Here is a 19,156-nt window from a genome sequence, read left to right as displayed (position 1 = left end):
CAGTAAGAAGTTTAAACGTTATACGCACATAAACATGGATGTATATATATTACAATGCTGTTTTTTTATGTTCGTTTAAATACTCTGTTATGACCCAAATGCAAAGTTAACAAAACGATCAAATATTATTGTAGAATATTTTATTATTCCATATTCAGCAAAGTCAAATTTATTTTCTCTGTTTGCGATGATCCTTCTCTTTGCAAAAACTTGACTCTTGAATGACTCGTGACCATCAAAGTCATTAACCTGTGCGAATTCATACGACAAATTAGAAAAGTGGTAAACAATTTAAAACAAATCAAAATCTTTTTTATAGAAAAACTGATCTATTCGTAAAATAGAGTAATAGAGTTTTAAAATACTTTTTAAAACGCATAAAATTTTTGGCGCTGTGGAAGTATGTGTACCAAGTTGACGCACGACCTAAACCCTAACCTGGTACACATACTATGTTCAATTTGTGCGACCTCTTGGTACACATACTTCGGGAGCACCACAATAGGCATGTTCAGAGTTGATTTATGAACCAATTCTGATGCTAAAAGGTGATTACCATGTACTTGGGATTGATTCTAAATTCAGTTTGGACCAGTGTAGGGCCGATGGCATTGTAGAAATTGAAAGTCTTGTTGCATAATATTATAAATTTACCGTTATTATAACAAATTCCATTAGATCGATTGCACAATTGCTCAGAATTACACTGATAGGTTTTATGCTGAATATGATATTAGCCGATCTTTATAATTAAGATGAGAGTATGATGTTTAGTAACTTCCTACTTTAGGACGAATTGATTTGTTTGTAAGACATATTACAATTTATTTCCCGGCTAGAGATTTTACTGTCACACGCTTGGGGCTAGCCAAAAATTTTCAAAGAGGGGGGGGGGGGGGGGGTCGTTGATCAATATTTACCAACGTAGGTCGAAACAGCTAGAGGGACCGGCCGAACGCCAGAATACCTGTGTTTCCATTAGTCTTGAGGGTCATGAAAGCGTTTCAAGCTACGAAAAATTGCTATGTAGGATACAGAAAGATGCTTTTATTTTTTCCTTTTTAAAAGTGGAGGATTTCGACCCCCAAAACCACCCCTCTGGCTACGGCACTGGCCACACGGAACAAAGTGAGTTAGTCAGGATTGGCGGGTGGCCAATGGTATCTGTAGAAATGAGACAATGCTGCAAAATATTAAAAAATTACCTAGAAAGGCATACCCACATACGGTTGTCACAATATTGATCAGGTTTACATTCGTCGTCTCCGTCACAATCTACACGAGGAACAAATTAGAAATACAATGAAACTTAATCATTGAAAACAATCTGGCAGGTCGAATAACAGACACGCGAAAGACATGCCAATCTATATTTTCCATACGCCCATACGCAAATATTCGTAAAAAGCAGGGATTACGAGCGCGAAACCCACAAAGATTCGTCGCAATATTTACCAAAATTTTGATCATTGTCTCCATTACAACCTACACAAAAGACAAATTAGAAATAAACATTGACTATGTCTTTTACTACAATCTGGTAAGACAAATATCGAGCATGCAGGAAAATTGATGATCGATACATTTAGTTATATCTGACTGATATTATGATAAATATTGGAATCATTCTATCCGTTTAAAAATTAATGGGCCAACTTTGGTTGTTTAATGTGGTACTGAACAATATTAAACAATTGGTGTCACTTTGATATGCGTTTATTCTCATATAATTCAGTTTCTAACCCGGAATAACATCACAGAGATCACACAATCGCTGAGAACATAAACCAAAATAGCACCATGATAACTGTAGAAAAGTATTTCGATAATAGTTTGAATTTACCTTCATCGTCCCAAGTCTTTGTATCCCTATCGCAGTATTATTGGTCATAATCACATTCATCGTCGTCATCACAGGCAACTAAAAAAATTGAAATACATTCTTTATACGGCGGTGTTACCATATTTTTGTGACCTCAAAACGGGACGCCCTCGAAGTACATAGCTGTGATTTTATCGAAAAAAAAAACGGGACGTATGGTAAGCCTAATGATACCGTATTTTACTGACCATAAGGACGTATTATAGCTCGCACTGCCGATAATTTTCTTAGATTGAATTTTAATTCAAACATATGGCGCAATAGCCCTATAAGACACATAGGGTTTCAAAGCAACAACGGCACTGGTTCTGGGTGTAGGCAATAAAGCACTAATCGAAATATACATTAGGCGCACTGGCTTATATGGCGCGCGATCGCTTTTTGAGAAAAAAAATAGATTGAAAGTTCTCCCAATGGTCCCCAAATAACAGTACTGTAACTAAATCATTCACAACAATCTGGAAACAAAATTATCGGCTATGCATAAAAATTTATGATCGATACATTTGGTTAATATCATGCCAAATATTGGAATCAGCCCATCCCTTAAAAAGTAATGAGTCCAACTTTGAATGCTTAATGTGATATTGATATTAATTCCATACAATTGGTGTCACTTTGGTATGCGTTTATTCTCATAGAATTCACTTCCTAACCCGAACAAAAATTACAGTGAATACACAACCGCTTAGATCACATTGCCTGGGGACCAATGGTTCCTGTAGAAATGAGATATTCCTGCAAAATATTAGAAATTTACCTAAATCTCGGCATTCCCGCTAATCGCTGCTGCAATATTGATCGAAATCACAATCGTCGTCTTTGGCACATACTGCACCAAGAACAAATTAGAAGTACAATGTAACCGAGTCAATTACAACAACCTGCTAAGTTAAACATAAATCGAGCATGCAGAAAAAATGATGATCGATACATTTAGGTATATATCTGACTGATACTATGATAAATATGGGAATCAGGTTATTCCTTTAAAAAGTAATGGGTCCAACTTTGGTTGCTTAACGTGATACTAATCTCAATACCATACAATTGGTGTCATTTTGGTAAGCGTTTATTCTCATAGAATTCAGTTTCTAACCCGGAATAACATAACAGAGTTTACACAATTGCTAAGGAAATAAACAATAATTGATCGCATCATGATTAAAAAAAAAAAGCATTTTTATAATAGTATGACATTACATTTCCAATCACAAAACCCTGTCTCCCAGTTGCAGTAATGTTCAGAATCACATTCATCGTCGTTATCACAAAGATCTAAAGAAATATTAGAATTACCGTAGACTGTATTTTTGTGGACGAAATAACCTTACTATAGGGCGCATCTTAGTAAACAATCTTTGGGAATACCATTTTAAGTTCTCCTTATGGTCCCTAAAATACAGTACTGTAACCAAATCGTTTACAACAATCTGGTATGATGAATATCTTCTATGCAGAAAAATTGGTGATCGACACGTTTAGTCATATCTGATTGGTAATAGGCTGAATATTTATTACTTATCGATCTTACGATCGGTAAGTATGTTGATAGGTATTTGTATGTGTGTATGTCTGTGTGTTAGATGCACGCGATATCTCACGGAAGCGAGGTTGAATCTGCTCCAAATTTTGCATGTGCGTTCATCATAGCTCGGATCAGAAGCCTATTGATTTTGGATGAAATGTTTCGTATAATTAGCGAGTTATTAATTAATCAGTGATGAAGAGATCTGGATATTTACAAAGCGAGAGATTTTCGAGACGCGCTGAATGTGTGTGTGCGTGTCCGATGCGCAAGTTTTCACGCTAGTGAGTCAGAGCGAAGGATACACACCGCCAGATCGTATCTCGTGATTAATCTTTAAGCATTGTCCATATCTCTCTTGTAACTTTGACGTCGTCGCGATGCGCACGTTTCCTTCGAGAAATTTTCCACGCTATTGAGTCAGAGCGGAGGATACACGCCGCGAGATCGTATCTCGTTACTTATAATTACTCTTTAAAGTTTAAGCAATGTCCATATCCCTCTATCAGGTTCGGGGTTGCAGAATTCCTCACCAAAATATCGCTAGGCTGTGTTTGAATAGCCGTCGCAACCCGGGTTAGCGCCGTTGTATTTGACACAAAATATAGGATTGGTAAATATTGGCTATTGGCTGGAAACTAATCGAAACAATCCAGTTCGGATTTGCAGAATTCCTCATAAAAGTATTTCCTCGAGTAGTATTTTAACGACGACATGGGGAGGTAGCAATTGTTTCCCACATTTTTGATATTGGCTAAAAACTATTCAAAACAATCCGGCTCGGGTTTGCAGAATTTTTCGAATCGAAACCGCAGTTTCTGTTTTGGGGGATCCCCTAACTTTCGATCGATAAGTCTTCGGTTTCTAACCGATATTCTAGTTTATATATTGGAAGGAAGTAACTTCTATTTTTCCTACATATGCGAATTTGTTAGACTTAGATTGAAGATATATCTATCGGCCGATTCCGAGTTTAGCATGTATGAATCAAAGCACATGACAAAACATCCGTCTTTAGCATAGAAGTAATCTTCATGTTTTTGAGATTTTATGCGATGGTTATTGTAGAACTTAGAAACTATTGTTGGATCTTATGCAGAAAGCCGTAAAAATAAAATTTTTGACTAACCATAATGCATTCTGCATGCTTGATCCAGTAACATGGACATTACAGCAGCCGACAGCAAGAGAGATAAAAGGAATTTGTGCATCGTGACTTCGAACTTCAATTCGTTTAGATAGTTTTTCCAGACATGAAAAAAATACTAAGCTAGTGCTTAATTAATATAAATTAGAAGAGAATAATGAAAAGGGTCGCAATTAAAGAGTTATCGTTCCAACATGCGGTGGCATCAAAATTTTATGAACGGATCTACTTCGTTACCAACAGAATCTCAAGAACTAGCAACATGTCACTGATTTTCAAAAATGACCTGAATGAAAACTTATATTGGGTTTTTACTATCAAAAAATGGCGCTCTCGAAGTATGTGTATCAAGATGCCGCACAACCTGAACATAGTACAAGGCTAGGTTCAGGTTGTGCGTCATCTTGGTACACGTACATACGGGTGCGCCAAAAAAATCTCATTTTCCATAAACGCAACATCATATCGCCTGTAAGTTACATTATTGAGAAATCCAAAATTGCTAAATTGCTGATGTTGGAGCCTAAAATTATATTTATTTCAAGAAAATGCACGTGTTTGGCCAATATTTGCGTTGAAATTATTTGTAACCGAATTTCTTAGAAGAAAATGAAATCGGATTCTGATATCCTAATTCCCCCGATTTTAACAAATTTCATCGCACTCGAAGTATGTGCATCAAGATGGCGCACAACGATGACCCCTAACCGTATACACATACTATGTTGAGGTTGTGCGACATCTTGGTGCACATACTTGGACATAGAAATGATTTTTTTTATTTTCACCGATATATAACGAACGGTTTGAAAAGAACTAATTTTGATCCTGGAAGCTCAACAAGCTCTTGCCTTCAAGCAAACTGATATTCCTTGCTTGAAGTATTGAGAATATAATATATATTCGTTCCTCGCTTGTTTCTTTTTTATCAAATGTATTGTTGCAGTTTGTTTGAAACGAGAGAAACAAATTTACATAAAAGAAAGAGAGGATTTCAAAATGTTTCTTTTTTTATCAAATGTATTGTTGCAGTTAATTTAAAACGAGAGAAACAAAGTTACATAATAGAAAGATAGGATTTCAAAGGGAAAACCTCAGTAAGAGCAAATGTTTGGACATTGGAAAACCTCAATATGAGCAAATTGTTGGGCATTGGATAATCATTGAAAAAGAGCAACATTGATGTTTTAGAGGTGAAAATTCGCAGAATGTTTCAAGCAGTTCTTTACACTTTTATTTTTATTTCATAAAACATTCATAATTTGTAAGCTGTTTTTGGAATGCCTCGACCTTAGAAATTTGGAAACGACTAGCTAGCGAGAACAGTTGTTTTAGAGGTTAAAATTTGCGGAATGTTTAAAGCAGTCGGCTGTACTCTGCATTGTAACTAATGCACAGCAAAACGCTATTGATTGGTATAATCATCTGTACCTGAAGGGTCTTGATAGACTGCCCACTGATTAGCTGGGGACATATTGTTTATACAACAAAGGACCAACCTCCAGGACTAGTGCCCTATATATACAACATACCAATAATAGGAATGTAACTAGTGTTCTGTGTTATTTAATATTGAGAAAAGTAAGTTTCCGTGTTCATTACTGATCAATTTTTTTTTTTTTACATGATATTTTTTTACATGATATATACGTATATGTGTACAAGGTTAGGGTTAGGCCATCATTTTATTCCGTTTTTCCTTATTTTAGTTCGATTACAAGTTCGGGGACTGTCTGTGTTAGCCAAGCAAATAGCCCTCCTGCCCATAGGTTTCAATCCCTTTACACAACTTGATGTAAAATAGGCGAACAAAATCAGATACCTCCATATTGGTACACATACTTCTGAAGCGCCAATTTACAGTGATGTCCCCTTTCTTTGGTGACCTAAGCAAGGGGTGTGCAACTTACGGCATGCGGGTCAAATTCGGCCCACAAGGAGAACTTCTGCGATCCGCGGAAAATCGCCACTTTTGAATAGTGTGCGGCTCGCGTTTTAATTTAAAGTATTTCCTTTTCCTTTGCATTACAAGGTCTCTCTATGAGCTTGTGCAAAGCGAACAACGCATGTCACAGGATCAATAACCAAAATTTTCGTGTCTGCAACTTCTAGAAAGTCTATGTTAAGTGAATCTGCGGCCCGCGGTTTCGTCCAATAATTTATATCTGGCCCTCGTGTATTTAATGTTGCACACCCCCGTAGTAAGCGAGTACCTATTTTGCCTAACGGTTAATTCAGCCCTTGCTACAACATCCTTGCATTAATAAACGCCTGTGATTCCGTCAGCCTATAATAAAGCAGGACTAGATGAAATCTCCGTTGTAAACCAAACTAATACCCGCCGTGAATCGATTATTAACAGTGTTGAAGTTACGTTTTTTTTTAAAACGTTCAATTACTTACGCTCTTTAGCAGTAATGAAGAAATGATTGATTAAAAAAAACCTCAATATGAGCAAATGTTTCTATCTATTATTAAGCGTGGGCATTGGGTAATCATTGAAAATAAAGCAGAATTAATGTGGGTCCATTAGGTTGGGTCAAATGAAGCGAATCTCCTTTTTCATTATTCGAAATAATCATGATTTAAAGCTGCTCTTGCAAAATTTTAGCGCGAGTCTAGCTAGCGAGCACAATAGTTGCGGAAATAGAAATTCGCAGAACGTTTCAAGCAGTACTTAACAACCATTTTATTTCCCAAAATAATCATAATTTGTGGCATATTTTCGCAAAGCCTCGACTAATTTTGGAAATAGGGACGACTAGCTAGAGCAGTGATTTTCAAAAATTCCAAGCCGAGTCTGCTTTTTAGAAACTGTTAAGTCTTGTGCTCCACCTTAAAAATACCTAGCTAACAATAAGCTGCAAATAACAGATAGTAAAGCGAATGTAATATAACAAGCATATAATTAAAATAACAACAACTACAATCTTTAAACAATAAAGAAATGTAAATATTCGAAGTCAGGCGGGCAAGATCAAACCCAGCAAATATTATTAATTTTATTAGTGTCACGCCCCTCAAATTTTTTTACGCCCCTTTGTCGGGGCGTTCCACCGTTTGAGAGTCACTGAGCTAGAAAGAAAAATTATTTTGGAAAAGTAAACTCGCAGAACGTTTCCCGCAACTATTCCTAAATTCACTACGGGGATGTTATGTATCTGCGTGTTTGTTAGCATTATGCTATTATGGTTTATTTCCTCAGCGATTGTGTGATCACTGTTATGTTATTCCGGGTTAGAAACTGAATTCTATGAGAATAAACGCTTACCAAAATGACACCAATTGTATGGTATTGAGATTAGTATCACGTTAAGCAACCAAAGTTGGACCCAATACTTTTAAAATGGATAGACTGATTCCTATATTTATCATAGTATCAGTCAGATATAACTAAATGTATCGATCATCATTTTTCCTGCATGCTCGATTTATATTTGTCTTACCAGATTATTGTAATTGACTCAGTTATATTGTACTTCTAATTTGTTCTTTGTGCAGTATGTGCCAAAGACGACGATTGTGATTTCGATCAATATTGTAGCAGCTATTGGCGGGAATGCCGAGATTTAGGTAAATTTATAATATTTTGCAGCAATATCTCATTTCTACGGGAACCATTGGTCCCCAGGCAATGTGATCTAAGCGGTTGTGTATTCACTGTAATTTTTGTTCGGGTTAGGATGAAGTGAATTCTATAAGAATAAACGCATACCAAAGTGACACCAATTGTATGGAATTGATATCAATATCACGTTAAGCATACAAGTTGGACTCATTACTTTTTAAGGGATGGGCTGATTCCAATATTTGGCATGATATTAACTAAATGTATCGATCATAAATTTTTATGCATAGCCGATAATTTTGTTTCCAGATTGTTGTGATTGATTTAGTTACAGTACTATTATTTGGGGACCATTGGGAGAACTTTCAATCTATTTTTTTCTCAAAAAGCGATCGCGCGCCATATAAGCTAGTGCGCCTAATGTATGTTTCGGGTAGTGCTATATTGCTTACACCCAGAACCAGTGCCGCTATTGCTTTGAAACCCAATGTGTCTTATAGGGCTATTGCGCCATATGTTTGAATAAAAACTCAATCTAAGAAAATTATCGGCAGTACGCCCTTATAATACGTCCTTATGGTCAGTAAAATACGGTATAATTAGGCTTACCATACGTCTCGTTTTTTTTTTTTTTTTGATAAAATCAGAGCTATGTACTTCGAGGGCGTCCCATTTTGAGGTCACAAAAATATGGTAACACTACCGTATGATTAATGTATTTCAATTTTTTAGTCGACTGTGATGACGACGATGAATATGTGATGATGACCAATACTGCGATAGGGATACAAAGACTTGTGACGGTGAAGGTAAATTCATATTATTATCAAAATACTTTTCTTGAGTTACCAGGGTGCTATTATAATTTATGATCTCAGCGATCGTGTGATCTCTGTGATGTTATTCCGGGTTAGAAACTGAATTCTATGAGAATAAACGCATAAGAAGATCTCCTTGTACTGATGGTATGTATTTTTTGTCACGATGTTTGAATATTTTTTTATTTGTAACGAAATTATTTTGAACCCCTTTCATATTGATCACTCGACTCCTTCTTACAGCTGGCGCGTCAATGTTGCAAACTTCGTTTATTCGAGCCTTTCCATGTCAGAACCGACGCTCTGTCTTCGTTTGCCTATGTTTGAGCATTGCTCCCTTGTTCTATTCAAAAATGATATATTAAGGGAAAACGATTTCCTAATAAGCAACGCTTGAGTTAATTTATTTATTTTGACTTTTATATCATGGGATAACAACGTTTGTTTTTTTGTTGAAAAAATTATTTCAACTTTGACATAATGACGTTCACGGTATGTAGCGTCACATTGTTCTGTGTAATGCTTTGGTTGAGTTAATACTTTCAATGTCACGGAGCACGGACGTATATATATGCCATTTGGAGCTTACCGGTGCGTGTCACAAACATTACTATTCGTCTTTAAATATAAAGATGAAGTGGAGCGATAGAAAAAATTTCAAGTTCAGCTATTCCCAGGCCTTATTTTAAACAACAATTTAAACTAATGGATTTAAACGTTCGGCATGATATGTACGGGCATCAAAACGCTAGTACAATCAGCAGTTGTGTTATTTGCTGGAAACTTTATATGATGGCAAATTGATGCTAACTGTAATGCGTAAATTCGCTTGTATATTGCTTGCATACTTCAATTAATAGCTTCACAATACTCGATAACTTTTATTCCGCAACATATGGTCTTCCTCTTAAATCAGCTGAACATATATTTATCGGTAGCCGGCAACAAGCATGCACCGTGCATAAAGTATTTACTAAAGGCTGATTGGGTACCGGTAGCGAAATGACTAGCTTGTTAAGCGTATGACTTTAGGTAAAGTACGTTACATGCTTGCGAGCGATAGCGACGTTTTTTTTACTACGGGAGTAACTAATTTTGTTCGCCTACTTTACACCAGGTTGTGTAATAAGACGAAAGCTTATGCGCTGGGGGTATATTCCCTTGGCTAACACAAACAGTCCCAGAACTCGTAATAGAACTAAAATAACGGAAATCGGAATAACATTATGGCCTAACCCTAACCTGGTCCACATACTATACGGGAGTACCTGAAAACGTGTATTTATTCGGATTGTCATCACATCCTTTTTAGTGCTTGTTTAAATCCAAATCATTCTACATCAAAATAACATCTTATAGTCTGGTTTGGACAAATCACATTTATTTTAAAAATATTTTACAAATCAAAGTTTCTAGGTTCCAACTACTCCGCTTTCAATTTATCTAATATTGATGGCATATATTTTATAGAATAACTCATTGAAAACGTAGTGTGTGTAGTGTACCAGGTTAGGGTTGGGCCATAATTTTATTCTGATTTTCCGTATTTCAGTTTCAGTTCTATTACGAGTTCGGGACTGTCTGTGTTAGCCAGATGGATATCCCCTTGCCCAGGAGCGACAGAATTTTTTCGGTTTCATACCAATACTATATGCAAATTTCATTACCTTATTCTATGTTGGCTGCGATCCCAACACAGACGACCAGCATAGAAACAAGTCTTTTTTTCATGACTAAAAGTCCTGTGAATAATTCCAAGATAATATCAGTATTTATGCTGTGCAATTGATATACCATATATGTTTAAATTTTTCTATTCTAGATATGAATATAAATTTTTATTGCAAATAAACAAAATTTAAATATTTTATGAAAACATAAACTAAATATTTCAGGGTTTGAGAAATTCAGGTTCCAGGCTAAATTTGTTAGCACGGTGAGTAAAAATGGTTGATAACATATATAGTGACATTATTCATACAACCCACCCCGAGATACGAACTATTTTTGTGTGAACGCAGTATTTGCAGTCCGACATTTCGAATGATTCGAGTTTAGCAGTCTTAAGAATCCCTTCAAAATTCTTAAAAAAAATCGCTGTTTTTCTAACGTCATGTCTATTGAGATGTGAAACTTGTAATTTTAATGCTGATCTATTCAAATCCAGTCAGTGTTGGAAACTAGTTCAGATTTAATACTGGTAAATAGAATTGCAGTCTATTGTAGTATGACACTCTATTGCTTCCTACAGGAAATTTCGAACCTATAGATTAGAATGCAAACAATACACGGAAATTCTACAACGTCAGTTTTTATTCAATTCATTCGCTTTGAAACACATGACGTTAGCGAAATTTATAAAAGTATATGACGGTCATTGCACGTTATAATATTGCTTTAAACGTCGATTTTTCGATAACTCCAAAGTTTATTTATTCGGAGACAAACAGCTGCCATACAGCTGCCAGCAATTTGGCGTGAAAAATGAATTTTTCATTAATTTTGATTAATAACATACCCTTGTGAATGAAATTAAAAATAAAAACTATAAAATTCATGTAGGACTTGCTTTGAATCGTTAGTTGAATAATTTTGCAACATCTTGAAATATATACACATTTTCATTAATTCACAAATTTAATATTCGCAATATAAACTATAATAGAAAATATATTTTATAACAGTTTTAAGGAAATTTGTGAAGTTATACAGAAGTTAAAGTAAAATTCAATTACCTCAGAATATTAGGGAACACACTCAAAACTCGAATGTAGTATATATATTATTTACCAAATTAACTGAAAAACGAAGCTAAGAAATTTTGGAATTTACAATTCATTGTTACTTTACAAATGTACACAATTTTTCGTTTCAATTCCTAATCGGGCATTCTTATTTTCAAGTGATGCTGAGCATTTCATACCTAATAAGATATCAAATTACAATACATGGAAGGAATAGAGTAAACTTTAAAATATTAAAAAAACGTTTCGTCTCGTCGAATTCGTCATTTCAAATATTTCGTCAAAAGTTCAGTAATATATCTTATTTAATTGAAATTTTATCACCAACAAAGGTTGATCTCTAAAGCTAATAAAGTCCACATCAATTATCAAAAGTATCTCGGCAAACACTATTGGTACATAAAATGAGGTTTCATCCAATGCAGCCAAGTGAACAGAAGTGGGAAAATATGTGTATTCTAAACTAGTGGTTCTCAAACTTTTTCGTTAAATCCCCCCTCAGCATATGTTACCTACTTTTATTTACTATTCTTTGCCTATATTTTGGCAGTTTTGATGATGATTGTTTTCTTGTCGCTATCTATTTTTGCCTTTGGGATTCGGGTATGTTGTCGGGAAAATGATGGCGTGTTTTGGTTCGCGACTATAAACAATCTACAATCAGTACATCACAATCGAAGCCGGCTGTGTATCTTCGGGCCTTGCCGAGGTTGGATTGCCTCGGTACTGTTTGTTTATCGGTGAATACATTCAAACGTTCATATTACTTTAGTCTATTGTGAATAAAAAACACAGACATCTTCAATCATTGCACTAAGCGACATACAGTACAGCAGGAAAAATAGAGTGAGAGCTTAACTGTGTCATCAAGCGACATAAATAAAGCAACAACACATTTCATATTTCAGAACTACAGGTACTATCCTACATTTGGAATTTGTTTATGGTCCAGCGCGGCTGCTGTTTTTTTGCTTCTAATCTACTGCATTTTGCTTTCATGAACATATAAATTAGGCCGACACTGTGGGAAGTGCAAGTCATGGATTATTCATTTTGTTGCCTTTCCTCTTGGTGTAACTTTTAGTTAATGCAGTGTATTGAGGGAACCTTTTTTTTGTGATGAAGCAAATGAGAATTTTGAAGACTTATTTCACAATCTCTAGCGTAAAAGATATTTTAAGTGACTAAATTTTGAAGTCTACAATAAGTTGAAATGGATCCCTTATGGAACTACTATTTAGAAATTGCGAAACGTCTGAACAAAACTTATATTTATACATTATACTTCATACGAAACCCTATTTTTTGTCAAAATACATCTCACCGAAAAATGCACGACTTTTTTATGTTCGTGATTCAATTTACATATATTTGCGTACAATGTGTGTGTATATAATTACAATAAAACTGTGTTATGATTTTCGATCAATTCCCCACAAAAACATCTTGAAATCGATTCTCAAACAATTAGCGATTAACAGTGATGCCTTGGTATTTGACCATAATTCGTTGCGGATTGGTGTTTGACTACCGATTTGTCCAAGTACCGGAACTGTTTTCTCCATGTTGAGAAAAAATGGTAATTATTTTTGCACTCATAAAAAATTGAGTAAAACTTCTATTTTTCGAGTGATGTAGTTAATATGAGGATTTGATACAAACAATTTGTTCATTTTTCTGAAATGCGCTCTGCTAGCCATTTCAAACGAGCCATGAGTGCCATCACCAACTGGAAGATATCGATACATAAATAGTCGCATACACATTTGGGCAGAATGGCAGTTTTAGTGACCTCATTATTCGGCAGCACTTACTTGTACAAGCAAGTTTTTTCACAGATGAATCATGTCAAATCTCCTGTGAGATCACTAATTTCTGACAGTCATATGGAAAATTTGCTTCGCATTGCTACATCGTCCATTTCAGCGAATATTGACAAACTTGTTTGCCAAACTTCACACTAAAATATCTATGTGTAGAAAAAACTTTGTTGACCTTACTGTATCTTCGTTTTTCTATTGTTTTTTAATATTGAAAAAGTTTGGTGCAATGGTTTTGTTTGTTTTTTCATTAACTTTTAGTCAGTGTAGCAAAACTAAAACATATTTACCATGTTAGGTGGCCCGAGCAATTATTAGTAAACTAAATGTGGCCCATCGGCCAAATAGGTTGGCGGACCCTGATCTAGCACATCATTTGCGGGAAGAGTATTGCAACTAGACCAAAGCTCCTCGAAATACATGAAGAAAATCTAGGTATTCAATTTGCGCCTAATTTTTGGAAACACAATTGAAAACTGACAAATTACACGCGAAAGGACAAGAACAGGGCAAACATCAGGAAAAATCTTAAACATTGAAAACTCCGAGTCGAAATATAAATCTAACAAGTGCTTCGTAAATCTCTATTGAGCCTTTTTGAATCGTGTTTGGTTGTACTGTGGATGAAGCGTTCATGGTATGTAGTAAGAAGTTTAAACGCTATACACGCATAACCATGGATGTATATATATCCTAATACTGATTTATGTTCGTTTAAATCAGGAGTGGGCAAGGTTTTTGAACCAGGGACCAAAAAGTTTGCTCCCCTAATCTGACGGGCCATGTAAGTGTGACGTAAAAAGTTACATTTTATGAACAATATTTACAGAGTTACAAAGCAAAAGTGAAAAATAATAGGTCTCGTGCCAAAACTAAATTTAACCGCAATCTCAACAAATTCCCTGAACTATTTTTCCCTAAAACATCAAAATTTGGTTTCAGTTCGGTTGTGGCAGCATCAGGCGGGCCAGATTGAATTACCCAACGGGCCGGATTTGGCCCGCGGGCGTACTTTGCTCATGTCTGGTTTAAATACTCTGATATGACCCAAATGCAAAGTTTACAAAATGATCAAATATTATTGAAGAATATTTTATTATTCCATATTCAGCAAAGTAAAATTTATTTTCTCTGTTTTTGTTGATCTTCCTCTCTTTGCAAAAACTTGACTCTTGAATGACTCATGACCATCAAAGTCAATAACCTGTGTGAATTCATAAGACAAATTAGATAAGTGGAAAAACAAATCAAATTTTTTTTTTATAGAAAATACCGATCTATCGGTAAAATAGAATAATATAGTTTTAAAATGCTTTTTAACACGCATAAAAATATTGACGCTCCAGAAGTATGTGTACCAAGATGACGTACAATCTGAACCCTAACCGGGTACACATATATCTTAAGGTTGTGCGACATCTTGGGACACATACTTCAGTAGCACCAAAATATTTAAGAGACAACAATAGGCCTGTTCGCAGTTGATTTATGAACCTATACTGTTGCTTAAAAGTGATCCCCATGCTACTATGTACTTGGGATTAATTCTAAATCCAGTTTGGACCAGTATAGGGCCGATGGTATTGTAGAAATTGAAAGTGTGGTTGCATAATATCATAAATTTTCCGTTATTAGGACAAATTCCATTAGGTCGATCGCACAATTGCTCAGAATTACACTGATAGGTTTTATGCTGAATATGATATTAGCCGATCTTTATAATTAAGATGAGAGTATGGTGTTTAGTAACTTCCTACTTTAGGACGAATTGATTTGTTTGTAAGACATAATACAATTTATTTCCCGGCTAGAGATTTTACTGTCACACGCTTGGGTGTAGCAGGGAATTTTCAAAGGGGGGGTTCTGAAATTTTTATTTGCCAAGTTAGGTCGAAACAGCTAGAGGGTCCGGCCGAACGCCAGAATACCTGTGTTTCCATTAGTCTTGAGGGTCTTGAAAGCGTTTCAAGCTACAAAAAATTGCTATGTATAATACAGAAAGATGCTTTTATTTTTTTACATTTCAAAAGGGGAGGATTTCGACCCCCAGAACCACCCCCCTGGCCACACGGAACAAAGTGAGTTAGTCAGGATTGGCGGGTGGCCAATGGTATCTGTAGAAATGAGACAATGCTGCAAAATATCAAAAAATTACCTCGATTAAGGCATACCGATAGACGGTTGTCACAATATTGATCAGGTTTACAGTCGTCGTCTGCGTCACAAACTACACGAGGAACAAATTAGAAATACAATGTAACTTAATCATTGAAAACAATTTGGCAAGCCGAATAACAGACACGCGAAAATAATGCCAATCTATATTTTCTGTTATATCTGAAGCCCATACGCAAATATTTGCAAAAAGCAGGGATTACGAGGGCGAAACCCACAAAGATTCGTCGCAGTATTTGCCAAAATTTTGATCATTGTTTCCATTACAACCTACACAAAAGACATTATTAGAAATAAACTTTGATTATGTCTTTTACTACAATCTGGTAAGACAAAAATATCGAGCATGCAGGAAAATCGATGATCGATACATTTAGTTATATCTGACTGATATTATGATAAATATTGGAATCAGTCTATCCGTTAAAAAATTAATGGGCCAACTTTGGTTGTTTAACTCAATATTAAACAATTGGTGTATGCGTCCATTCTCATAGAATTCATTTTTTAACCCGGAATACCATCACAGAGATCACACAATCGCTGAGAACATAAACCATAATAGCACCATGATAACTGTAGAAAAGTATTTTGATAACAGTATGAATTTACCTTCATCGTCACAAGTATTTGTATCCCTATCGCAGTATTGGTCATGATCACATTCATCGGCGCTAACACAGACGACTAAAAAATGGGAACACATTCATTATACGGTAGTGTTACCATATTTTTGTGACCTCAAAATGGGATGCCCTCAAAATACATTGCTGTGATTTTATCAAAAAAAAAAAAGAACAGGACGTATGGTAAGCCTAATGATACCGTATTTTACTGACCATAAGGACGTATTATAGGGCGTACTGCCGATAATTATCTTAGATTGAGTTTTTATTCAAACATATGGCGCAATAGCCCTATAAGACACATTGGGTTTCAAAGCAATAACGGCACTGGTTCTGGGTGTAGGCAATAAAGCACTACCCGAAACATACATTAGACGCACTGGCTTATATGGCGCGCGATCGCTTTTTGAGAAAAAATAGATTGAAAGTTCTCCCAATGGTCCCCAAATAATAGTACTGTAACTAAATCATTCACAACAATCTGGGAACATATGCATAAAAATTTATGATCGATACATTTAGTTAATATCATGCTAAATATTGGAATCAGCCCATCCCTTAAAAAGTATTGAGTCCACCTTTGGATGCTAAACGTGATATTGATATCAATTCCATACAATTGGTGTCACTTTGGTATGCGTTTATTCTCATAGAATTCACTTCCTAACCCGAACAAAATTCACAGTGAATACACAACCGCTTAGATCATATTGCCTGGGGACCAATGATTCCTGTAGAAATGAGATATTGCTGCAAAATATTAGGAATTTACCTGAATCTCGGCATTCCCCCCAATCGCTGCTACAATATTGATCGAAATCACAATCGTCGTCTTTGTCACATACTGCACAACGAACAAATAGGAAGTACAATATAACTGAGTCAATTACAACAATCTCGTAAGACAAATATAAATCGAGCATGCAGGAAAATTGATGATCGATACATTTAGTTATATCTGACTGATACTATGATAAATATATATGAGAATCAGTCTACCCCTAAAAAAGTAATGGATTCAGCTTTGGTTGTTAAGCGTGATACTGATGTTATTGTAGAACTTGTATTGTAGAAAGCCGTAAAAATGTAAATTTTTACTAACCAATATGTCCGCATGCTTGATCCAGTAACATGGGCATTATAGCAGCCGACAGCAAGAGAGATACCATAAATTTCTGCATCGTGACTTCGAACTTTTAGGTCGTTTAAATAGTTGTTTCAGACTAAAAAAAGGCGCTCTCATAGTATTTGTACCAAGATGGCGCACAACCTGCTAACCCTAATATGGTACACATACTATGTTCAGGTTGTGCGCCATCTTGGTACAAATACCATAGGATTTAAAGTCTTCGACAAACAATATTGGCGATGAAATTATTTTTAACTAAATTTCTAAGCAGAAGAAATGAAATCGCTATAGGTTAAAGCGTCAGGCTATAGAACATAGAATTTTTTCTGATTTTTTTTTATACTTCACCGATATATTACAAACAGTTTGAAAAGAACTAATTTCGTTCCTGGAACCTGAACAAGCTCTTGCCTTCTAGTAAACTGATATTCCTAGCTCGAAGCATCAAGAATATATATTCGTTCTTCGCTTGTTTCTCTTTAATCAAATGTATTGTTGTAGTTTATTTAAAATGAGAAAAACAAAGTTACATTAAAGAAAGAAAGAAATACAGCATGTTTCTTTTTTTATCAAATGTACTGTTGCAGTTTCTTTAAAACGAAAGAAACAGAGTTACATTAAAGAAAGAAAGAAATACAAAATGTTTCTTTTTTTATCAAATGTACTGTTGCAGTTAATTTAAAACGAGAGAAACAAAGTAACATAAAACATTTTGGCGCAAGTCTAGCTAGTGAAAACAATAGTTGCGAAATTGAAATTCGCATAACGTTTCAAGCGGTACTTAAATCTCAATTTTATTTCCTGGAACATTCGTAATTTGTGAGTTGTTTTTGCAATGCCTCGACTTATTTTAAAAAATTGGAAACGATTAACTAGCGAGAACAATTGTTTTAGAGGTTAAAATTCGTGGAACGTTTCAGGCAGTTCAATACACATACATTTTATTTTATAAAACAATCATTATTTGTGAGCTGTTTTTGCAAAACCGAAAAAATCATAATTTGAAGCTGCTCTTGCAAAAATTTGGCGCGAGTCTAGCTAGCGAGAACAATAGTTGAGGAAATAGAAATTCGCAGAACGTTTCAAGCAGTACTTAATAACCATTTTATTTCCTAAAACAATCATAATTTGTGGCATGTTTTTGCAATGCCTCGATGGTGCGAGTTTAGCTAGCGAGAACAATAGTTGCGGAAATAGAAATTCGCAGAACGTTTCAAGCAGTACTTAATAACCATTTTATTTCCTAAAACAATCTTAATTTGTGGCATGTTTTTGCAATGCCTCGATGGTGCGAGTTTAGCTAGCGAGAACAATAGTTGCGGAAATAGAAATTCGCGGAACGGAATTTTTTTAGATATTCATAACTTTCGCACAAAGCCTCGACTAATTTTGAAAATAGGGGCGACTAGCTAGAGCAGTGGTTCTCGAACTTTTTAAGCCGCGTCCCATTTTTAGAATTTGTTAAGTCTCGCGCCCCACCTTAAAAATAAGTAGCGAACAATAAGCTTCAAATAACAGATAATAAAGCGAAAGTAAGATAGCATATGATAAAATAACAACCAGCACAATAGCACTATAGCGACATCTAGGCTCAGGTCACATGACCCGTGACGCACTGCCACGTTTCTGGCTTTTTCGAACCTTACAAATTATGGGACTCGCTTTCTGGACACTCGATTACAACACTCGTCTTCTGGCACTCCGCTACAACGCTCGTCT

The 19,156-nt window shown here is 35.4% G+C and overlaps 1 protein-coding gene across 3 annotated transcripts; it reads right to left on the bottom strand.

Annotated features, from left to right (window-relative positions):
* Positions 1-229: 229 nt before the first annotated feature.
* Positions 230-17,888, bottom strand: LOC120339969 (uncharacterized). 3 transcript variants are annotated; one of them, XM_078116342.1, is made up of 6 exons: positions 17,786-17,850; positions 17,411-17,531; positions 17,081-17,152; positions 16,295-16,369; positions 15,663-15,734; positions 14,586-14,711 (listed from the first exon to the last, which is right to left on the bottom strand). In XM_078116342.1, the coding sequence occupies exons 2-6, from the start codon at positions 17,487-17,489 to the stop codon at positions 14,704-14,706; spliced, it is 306 nt and encodes a 101-aa protein (XP_077972468.1). In that variant the 5' UTR covers positions 17,490-17,531; positions 17,786-17,850; the 3' UTR covers positions 14,586-14,703. The 3 variants fall into 3 exon arrangements, with proteins under 3 accessions (XP_077972469.1, XP_077972468.1, XP_077972467.1); XM_078116343.1 differs by lacking the exon at positions 14,586-14,711 and adding an exon at positions 230-249 and having other exon boundaries at positions 17,411-17,888; XM_078116341.1 differs by having other exon boundaries at positions 17,411-17,854.
* Between the last annotated feature and the right edge of the window lie 1,268 nt (positions 17,889-19,156).

This window comes from Styela clava, chromosome 9 (genome assembly GCF_964204865.1).
Source record: "Styela clava chromosome 9, kaStyClav1.hap1.2, whole genome shotgun sequence".
Taxonomy (NCBI): domain Eukaryota; kingdom Metazoa; phylum Chordata; class Ascidiacea; order Stolidobranchia; family Styelidae; genus Styela; species Styela clava.
The sequence above is the reverse complement of the archived record's forward strand: the minus strand, read 5'-3'. Positions and strand labels throughout refer to the sequence as shown.

What these genes read in the sequence shown, in the direction of transcription:
- LOC120339969 (XM_078116341.1), bottom strand. Translation starts at nt 17,489, where the DNA reads ATGCAGAAATTTATGGTATCTCTCTTGCTGTCGGCTGCTATAATGCCC. An exon ending in TCAAGCATGCGGACATATTG is followed by an intron (nt 17,153 to 17,410) that starts GTTAGTAAAAAT and finishes TTCGTTGTGCAG; the next exon opens with TATGTGACAAAGACGACGAT. An exon ending in AAATACTTGTGACGATGAAG is followed by an intron (nt 15,735 to 16,294) that starts GTAAATTCATAC and finishes TTCCTCGTGTAG; the next exon opens with TTTGTGACGCAGACGACGAC.